Source organism: Elephas maximus, chromosome 5 (assembly GCF_024166365.1).
Source record: "Elephas maximus indicus isolate mEleMax1 chromosome 5, mEleMax1 primary haplotype, whole genome shotgun sequence".
In the NCBI taxonomy this organism is placed as follows: Eukaryota; Metazoa; Chordata; class Mammalia; order Proboscidea; family Elephantidae; genus Elephas; species Elephas maximus.
The window spans coordinates 116042174-116052183 of record NC_064823.1 but is presented as its reverse complement, the minus strand read 5'-3'; the positions used below and the strand labels follow the sequence as shown (position 1 = coordinate 116052183).

General features: G+C 36.2%; 1 protein-coding gene across 1 annotated transcript in view; it reads right to left on the bottom strand.

Annotated features, from left to right (window-relative positions):
* Positions 1 to 5387: 5387 nt before the first annotated feature.
* The window catches only part of KCTD8 (potassium channel tetramerization domain containing 8), a 347133-nt gene continuing 342510 nt past the window's right edge, over positions 5388 to 10010 (bottom strand). The window contains exon 2 of the mRNA XM_049886311.1: positions 5388 to 6029. Within this exon, the coding sequence (XP_049742268.1) occupies positions 5569 to 6029 (461 nt within the window). The 3' untranslated portion in view covers positions 5388 to 5568. The remainder of the gene's footprint in view (positions 6030 to 10010) is intronic.

Genomic DNA, 10010 nt, shown 5'->3' with positions numbered 1-10010 from the left:
ACGGGAGGCTGAGGGTCAGGGAGAAAAATGGGTTAGGTACGTATAAAAAAATTACTCATATGAATATAGTTGTGAATATGAAGATTATTTTATATATATATATATATGTATATATATATATACATAAAAACAAACCTCAAACCCATTGCTGTTGATTCCAACTCGTAACGACCCTATAGAACAGAGTAGAACTGCTCTGTAGGGTTTCCAAGGAGAGGCTGGAGGATTCCAACTGTTTACCTTTTGGTTAGCAGCTGAGCTCTTAACCACTGCACCACCAGGACTCCATTATTAATACAGTCTTAGTTAACATACTCTTCAGATTAATAATATATTTAAAATTCTTGATTTTCAAAAATATATTCAAGAATATTTTGTGAAAATATTTCTGGGATATTTTCATGTACTGGAGTTTTTTTACATCTTGAAACCTACAGGCTTATCTCTTTCCTTGCAAAGCCCCTTTTCAACATTCTTATATGTATAAATCAAAAGCCCCCATTCTTCAAGACCGAGCTCCAATTTCACTTCCACCATTAATCTCTTTCCTATAAATCCATGTAGCAATTTTATGCTTTTTTTATAGCCCACTTCATGGCCTATACTGTATCATAGTCATTGTGTACACGTCTTGTGGATGAAATTAAATCTATGAACTCTTAGACATTTTTATTCATTGCTATATCTCCAATGTATCTTGTAAAGTGCATTGCCTATAGTAAACACACTAAAATATGCATAGATCACTTTGAATTCATTTATAGAGAAAATGTAAATATTAGAGTACCAGACTTTTAAGATTCTTTAAACTTTGCTGTTGTGTGATACCTCTGTATGTCATGCTTCAAAAACACTGTTTGCAGGGCTATGGAATGGAGAGAAAGTGAAGAAACTAGATTTAAGATTTAAGGGTTTTATAGAAAAGTAGTCCAAATGCCATCCTTTTTTAATGAATGTGACTATTTTTTGGTGATAACTAAAAAATGCTAGTATACCAGGCCATGAGCTAAACATTTATTGCATGTCAAACAGAAGGTAAATACTGTGGGGGAGAAGAAATAATTGTAAGGCCTAGTCACCCAGCAGGAGATGCCAAAAGCACATTCACCCTACTGGTAACAAACTGTGAAATACTTTTTCAATGCCCACTTGAGTACTCTCTTTGTGATAAATTAGCAATTTAAGATCAATGTGTAGGATTTGGCCTGAAAACACTGTTAATGGTTTTAGCAAGCCTAGTTTGGTAGGAAGAGTATCTGTCAAGATTCGTTGAAGAGATCCTTGCATTGGAAAGGGTGTTTATTCATTTACCAAAATCATTCACACCTACTCTATGCCAGAAGCTGTCTACTCCTTGTTTTCCCACTCAAAGAAAGGAAGATCTTAACCTACATGAGGAAATTTTCCATCTAATGGAAAAGACAAATGCACATTACTATTCTACAGGTTATAAAATGAGAATGATATATGCAGTAAGAGAGGTTGTTTCTAAAGACTGAGAGTGGAATCATTTTTCCCCGAGGGATAAAATAAAGCTTTCAAGTGTAGGTGTCATTTGAATTGGAACTTGTAGTATGGGCAAGACTGCAAAAGGTGGATGAAGATGTTTGTGATGAGGGTTAATGGGAGCGCTGATTTTATGGCAAGGGTAAAGTCTTACTAAATCACTGGGAATTGATTTGCAAAGTTTGATTCTAGATGTGAATCTGGAAATGGTGGTTTGGGCCTAAGGTAGATTGCAAATGGCCACAAATCTTCATGGGAGGAGTACTTGACCTTATTTCTATATCCCGTGTACCTGGCCTGGGTTATTTTAACCAATAAAATTCAGGGAAAGTGATGTGTGAGTTTGAAGCCAGAGGCATTATAACCTCTGATATCACACTCTTGGAACACCAAATGGAATAAATCTGAGTTAGAATACAGGAGAGGAATTTTAAGAGAACAGAGACACTCTGGGAAACCCTGGTAGCACAGTGGTTAAGAGCCATGGCTGCTAACCAAAAGGTCAGCAGTTTGAATCCACCAGGGGCTCCTTGGAAACCCTATGGAGCAGTTATACTCTGTCCTATAGGGTCTCAATGAATTGGAATCAACTCGATGGCAAGGGAATTTTTTTTTTTTTTGTGGTTGAGGTACCCTGATTGACAGCCAGCCCATCAATAGCCAATCATGGAGTGAGGCCAATGTAGATTACTCGGCTCTGCCAAGCTACCACTTGATTTTTCAAGTGAATGAGGCGATAACTGGTAGTTATTTCAAGCCACTAAGTTTTGGGCATAGTTTGTTACTCAAAAAAGGTTAAACTGATACTGAGCTACTTTCTTAAGGCCTAAAATATGATATTAAAGTCCTCAAGATTTTATTCTATAGAAAGTGGGGAGCCTTAAAATATTAACCTAATACAATTGTGTCCTCCCTCTAACCCAATTCTTTTAAAAAGTTGCTCAATAAAAGGAAATATTCCATGATCATCAGTAATTTTAGGCAATGGTCTCACAGATCCTCCCAGTTTAGTTAGCATCTCCTCACAATCGGTGTTTTTTTGGAATTAAAATTTTTATTTTGAGATAATTACACATGGGGTCGCCATGAGTTGGAACGTACTTGATGGCAACAGGCCTTTTTTTATTTCTTAATATATTCATGTGCAGTTTAAGAAATAATACAAAGAGATTCTGTGTATCCTTTACCCAGTTACTGCAGTGGTAATATTTTGCATAACTATAGCACAATATTAAAATCTAGGTATTGACATTGATCACGTCTAGATAGTATAATTTTAGGAGCCCTGGTTGTGCAAAAGATTAAGCATTTGGCTGCTAACTAAAAGGCTGGCATTTGGAACCCACCTATGGTTGCACAGAAGAAAGACCTGGCGATCTGCTTCCATAAAGATTACAGCCTATGGGGCAGTCCTCTGTCACATGCAGTCTCATTGAGTCAGAAGTGGCTAGCAGCACATACAACAAGAACCACGGTTACAGAATTTTTCTATCACCACAAAGATTCCTCATGTTTCTCTTTTATATTTGTATCTATCGTCTTCCTATTCCCTCTTAAAATCCTGTCACCACTAATCAAAATGTAATTTTGTCATTTCAAGAAAGTTACATAAGTGAAGTCATATAGTATGTAAACTTTTGAGATTGACTTTTTTCACTTAGCCTAACTCTCTGGAGATTCATTCAGATTGTTATGTGTATCAATAGTTCCTTTCTTTTTATTGCAGAGTAGTATTTTCTATAACTCAGAATTGATTCCATGGCAACGAACAACAACAACAATTCTATGGTATTGATGCACTATAGTTTCTTTAACCATACATCTACTGAAGGATATCTGAGTCGTTTTCAGTTTTGGACTACTAGAAATAAAACTGCTATAAACGTTCGTGTACAGAGTCCTGTTTCAGCTTAAGCTTTTATTTTTCTGAGACACATGTCCAAGGGTACAACTGCTGTGTCATATGGTAGCTGCATGTTTTCCTTTTTAAGAAATTGTCAAATTGTTTTCCTGAGTAGCTGTACCGTTTTACATCTCCACCTGCAATTTGTGAGTTTTCTAGCTTCTTCAAATCTTTACCACCATTTAATGTTTTCACTGCATTTTATTTTAGCAACTCTGATAGATGTGTAGTGATATCTCGTAGTTTTAATTTGCTTTTCCTAATGGCTAATGACGTTGAACCATCTTGTCATGTACTCATCTGCAATCTTTTGGCACTTGTTCCTTGTTTTACATCCATTTCAGTGAAATACCTCTTAATGTCTGCCCATTTTCTAATAGCATTGTGCTTTTGTTTGTTTCTTTTTTTACTATGAGTCTTGGGAAAATCTTTACATACAGAAACCAGTCCTTTGTTGGGTATGTAATTTCCATATATTTCCTTCCAGTCTATAGCTTATTGTTTCATTCTATTTACAGGATCTTTTGAAGGGCAGAAGTACAGGACGTTAGAGTAGCTCTTTCCCCAAATTCTGATTCAAGGTAATTCATACATTTTTTTCTAATAACCCACCTTAGATGACATTTTCATACAATGGTAGGTGATAAATCTAAAAGTACATTAAAAAACAAATTTAAGCAGGTTAATTTTGAGTTAATAATGCTTATCTCCCTGTAATATTCTGAAATAATGATATCACAAGTATCAAATATGGTATCAACTAACTACAGAAGAGATTTAGCTCTATAATTCTTGAAGGTATTTTACACTCTCCAAGTCCATTTTTAGCAAAAATTCATGATATTTTGTATTTACTTCTGTGGATACAGCAGGGCAAGATATGAATGGCTTGTGATAAATAATCTTGCTTTCACATATAGGAAGAAATCACTTTTGATCCAGGCTGACCTTTTAACTTGCTACCAAAAATTTTTTCTCTTCATGTGTAAGGGTAACTTCCTAATTGTATTTGGAGAGCCTGTCAATCTGGTTGTCAGCTAAAATAAAATTTTATGCATTCTAAATGAGGTCTTTTTCTCTAGTGGGACAAGGGTTTATTAACCAATACCAAGGCTACCTGGATTTGACTGTCTCCATTTTGAATTACGGTTAAACTCTAACTTGTCAACATTAAGTTGGTTAGATCCTTTTACTGTTTAGGTTTTAGAGGAACAGTGAAGACAGTATAACAATTGAATATTTTTAAAGAAGAGTCGATAGAAACCAAAGAATTCTAATACATTTTCCTTTTTTAATAAATACATAAAGCTCTTTACCATTTTCTTTCACTTACTTTAACATGATAGTAGGATCTATCAGAGCATCAAGATACTAGTTTTCACAGTCTGATGTAAAGGACTCATTTCACAGAAATAATCATGACTAGCATTAATAGGGAAATGTCGGTGCCATAACACAACAGTATAAGGCATATTTACACCATCTTAACATACAGAACACCATACACATACACAAAAAAATCACAGATCTGGAACAAAGAAAATCCAGTCCCTTAGACACTTACATTTATAGGCTTTGCCTGAAACAGTTTTTTTTTTTTTTGCTATATTTTTAGTAATTGTATTTTCTTTCCAAGCAACAAACAGATCTTCCCTATTTCATGTGATTTACTTGTAACATTGTGCTCATGCAAAAATAATACTTGTTTTATTGCATTAACATTTAAACAGTTTGGGATTTGGTTCCTAAAACCACCACCTAAAATTTTACTTGATGTTGGTTCATTCATATTGTCATTTTAGTCGATGTGATAGGATGATTTGTTTTTGGTGAGTTACAAAATGACAAATATGTCCAGTTGATCGCAGTTCAAAAATCAAGATTCTACAGTTTTTGACCATGCACATATAACTTTCATTTTTGCAAAATGGTTTGAACCAGATACACCATTTTGATTCAACAATTATTGATTTCATTGTTTTTTTAATTTCTAAAAATGAACAAAAAAAATAATGAAATAAAATATTGTCCCACATCCACTGTTCACAAATAGGGAGAGCAGCAAGAATCACACTGACCGTTGTTAGGACATCAGTCAGGTAGTGACATTGTAGTAAACATTAAACATCATTGAAATACTGCAAGACTGAGATAAATTACTATAATCCGTACTTCTGTAACAGTTCAGACTGCCATTGACGTTTGCGCTCTGGAAAATAATCTGGAATGTGGATTTTTTTAAAATCCTGAATACACTTTTTCATCTCTTCTTCTGCACTCAGCTTCTCACAGACTTTCTTTTTGGAAAGATTTGTTTCCCGAGACTTGCTGATGAGTGTCTGAAAGAGTTCACTGTTTCTGCGTTTGTCTGGTGTGGGCATCCATTGCACTGGTGCTTTTTTGGAGGAACGATCCAATGTTAAGGTGCTGGGTTGGTGAGCTGTAGCCTGCTGGATATTGGGCGGGTTGTCCTGTGGAGTGCTTGCCTCTGAGTGGCTGTCACAACTGGAAGTGGAGAGCTCGTTACAGGAAGTCCCACTTTCACTTCCTTTATCCATACCTTTGTCTTGTTTCCTATCTTCATGTTCTTGTTTAGGTGACACTATTTTCTGAGGTGGTCCTAAAAAAAAAAAAGGAGTAGAACAATTGAATAAGAGTGGTAAGGTTAAATTAAATCAGCTTTGTATTTTCTATTTTAAACTATTGGACATTTGTCTTGAGAAAAATGTTGCTTGTTGCGTTAGTCTCTATTTGAGGGATTAAATACAGCACCCAGCACCTAGCACCTTCAATGTACATTGAAATACGCAGAATACTGATTATCTATAACAGTATTGTTCTAGAGTTTGCTTTATGAGCATTTCTGCCATAAGAGATCATCACTAACTTCATGCTGAAAAGAAGTGTTTTGTTATTTTAGTTACTAATTTCCGAAATTTGAAAAAAGACGTTATATGTAAATATTTTGCCAGTCCCATATCTATTTCAGAGATGCTTCCAGGCTACCACAAACTAGAAAGGACTGGTGGTCTACTTCTGAAAAAATCGACCAGTGAAAGCCTTATGAATAGCCGGGGAATATTATCTGATATAGTGCCAGAAAACGAACCTCACAGGTTGGAAGGCACAAATATGGCTAGGAAAGAGCTCCCTCCTCAAAGTAGAATCAACCTTAATGGTGTGGATGGAGTCAAGCTTTCAGGACCTTCATTTGCCCATGTGGCATGACTCAAAATGAGAAGAAATAGTTACAAATATTCATTAGTAATTGGAACGTGGAATATACAAAGTGTGAACCTAGAAAAATTAGAAGTTGTCAAAAATGAAATGGACGACATAAAGATTGATACCTTAGGCATTCATGAGCTGAACTGGACTGCAATTGGCCATATGGAATCAGACAATTGTATGGTCTATGCTAGAATGACAAATTGAAGAGGAATGGCATCTCATTCATTGTCAAAAAGAACATTTCAAGATCTATCCTGATGTACGATGCTGTCAGTGATAGGATAATATCCATACAAGGAAAACCAGTTACTAAAACTGTTAGTCAAATTTATGCACCAACCGCTAAGGCCAAAGATGAAGAAATTGAAGATTTTTACCAATTTCTACAATCTGAAATTGATCTAACATGCAATCAAGATTCATTGATAATTACTGGTGATTGGAATATGAAAGCTGGAGATCAGTAGTTGGAAAACACAGCCTTGGTGATAGAAACATACCAGAGATCCCATGGTACAATTCTGCAAGACCAACACTTCCTTCATTGCAAATACCTGTTTTCAACAACATAAACGGTGACCATACATGTGAACCTTGCCAGATGGAGTACACAAGAATCAGTTTTACTACTCCGTGGAAAGAGACAACGGAGAAGCTAAACAAGAGTCAGAAAAAGACCAGGGGCCAACTGCAGAACAGACCATCAATTGCTTATATGCAAACTCAAGTTGAAGCTGAAGAAAATTAAAGCAAGTCCATGAAAGCCAAAAATATGACCTTAAGTATATCCCATCTGAATTTAGAGTCCATCTCAGGAATAGATTTGATGTATTGAATATTAATGTTTGAAGACCAGACAAGTTGTAGGATGACATCAAGGACATCATACATGAAGAAAGCAAGATGTCATTAAAAAGATAGGAAAGAAAAAGACCAAAATGGATGTCAGAAGAGACTCAAACTTGCTCTTAAACATAGTCGTTAAAGTGAAAAGAAGAAATGATGAAGTAAACGAGTTGAACAGGATATTTCAAAGGGTGGCTTGAGACGACAAAGTAAGGAATTACAATGACATGTGCCAAGAGTTGGAAATAGAAAACCAAAAGGGAAAAACATGCTCAGCATTTCTCAAGCTGGAAGAACTGAAGGAAAAATTCAAACCTCAAGTTGCAATAGTGAAGGGTTCTACCAGGAAAGTATTAAATGGCGCAGGAAGCATCAAAGACAGATGGAAGGAATACATAAAGTCACTTTACCACAAAGAAGTAGTTGATGTTCAACCATTTCAGGAGGTAGCATATGACCAAGGGCAGATGGTACAGAAGGAAGATGTCCAAGCCGCACTGAAGGCATTGGTGAAAAACAAGATTCCAGGAATTCATGGAATATCAATTAGGATGCTTCAAGGAATGGATGCAGTGCTGGAGGTGTTCACTCATCGACGTCAAGAAATTTGGAGGACAGTTATCTGGCCAACCAACTGAGAGATACATATTTGTACCCATTCCCAAGAAAGGTGATCCAACAGAACACAGAAATTATCAGACAATATCATTAATGTCATACACAAGTAAAATGTTGCTGAAAATCATTCAAAAGCCTTTGCAGCAGTACATTAATGGGGAACTTCCAGAAGTTCAAGCTGGATTCAGAAGAGGATGTGGAACCAGGGATATCATTGCTGATGTCTGACAGATCCTGGCTGAAAGCAGAGAACAATAGAAAGATGTTTACCTGCACTTTATTGACTATGCAAAGGCATTCTACTGTGTGAATCATAACAATAATGAAGAGTGGAAATCCCAGAACATTTAATTGTGCTCATGTGAAACCTGTACATAGACCAAGAGGCAGTCGTTCGAACAGAACAAGGGGATACCGTATGGTTTAAAGTCAGAAAAGGTGTGCATCAGGGTTGTATCCTTTCACCATACTTATTCAATCTGTATGCTGAGCAAATAATCCAAGAAGCTGAACTATATGAAGAAGAATGTAGCAACAGGATTGGAGGAAGTCTTATTAACAACCTGCAATATTCAGATGACACAACCTCATTTACTGAAAGTGAAGAAAACTTGAAGCACTTACTGATGAAGATCAAAGACTATAGCCTTCAGTATGGATTGCACCTCAGCATAAAACAAAAATCATCACAGCTGAACCAATAAACAACATTATAATAAACAGAGAAAATATTAAAGTTGTCAAGGACTTCATTTTACTTGGATCTGCAATCAACATCCATGGAAGCAGCAGTCAAGAAATCAAAAGACACATTGCATTGGGCAAACCTGTTGCAAAAGACCTCTTTAAAGTGTTAAAAAGCAAAGATGCCACTTTGAGGAGTAAAGTTCGTCTGACCCAAGCCAGGGTATTTTCAATCACCTCATATGCATATGAAAGCTGGACAGTGAATAAGGAAGAACTGAAGAATTAATGCCTTTGAATTATGGTGTAGGTGAAGAATATTGAATATACGATGGACTGCCAGAAGAACAAACAAGCCTGTCTTAAAAGAAGTACAGCCAGAATGCTCACTGGAAGCGATGCTGGTAAGACTTTGGCTCACGTACTTTGGATATATTATCAGATGGACCAGTACCTGGAGAAGGACATCGTGCTTGGTAAAGTAGAAGGTCACTGAAAAAGAGGAAGACCCTTAAAGAGGTGGATTGACACAGTGGCTGCAACAATGGTCTCAAGTATACCAACAACTGTGAAGATGACACAGGACCGGGCAGTGTTTTGTTCTGTTGTACATAGCATTGCTATGAGTAAGAACTGACTTAATGGCACCTGACAATGACAACAACATATCTGTTTCATTAAACACTTAGTACATTTCTGTTCCAACCACTGACATTTGGTATCCTTTCTGTATATATTTTGCCATTGTAAAAGCAGGAAAGTGCTATTGCTCTATTTTACAAAGTATCAGTATTCTCAAGGCCCACAGGTGCAATAGCATCATTTATGTTGCCAAGTGGGAGGCTGGTTTAAATCTTATCCTCAGTCTCTTAATCTTGTTTCCTTGGAGAGAATTATGAAACTGCTGTTAAGATAAATACGGGCCTAGTATTATGGTGAAAAAATATAGTTGAAATATAGTATTCTCTTAAAATACAAGACTTACCATTTGTGGTAAAATACCTAGGAGGACAATTTTCAAAAAGTGATAGTTTTCCCAGATAATTATTTCAAATACACTAACAGTCTATTTCTAAGAGGGAACATATTTTATTCTCCTTGACTCAGCTGTGGGATTAGGGCCTCCATTTAACATTTATTGAACACCACCACATACACAGAAGTATACTAAAAACTTAATTAACTGGAGCCCAACCATTCAGAATTCTGTTACCTGAATCCT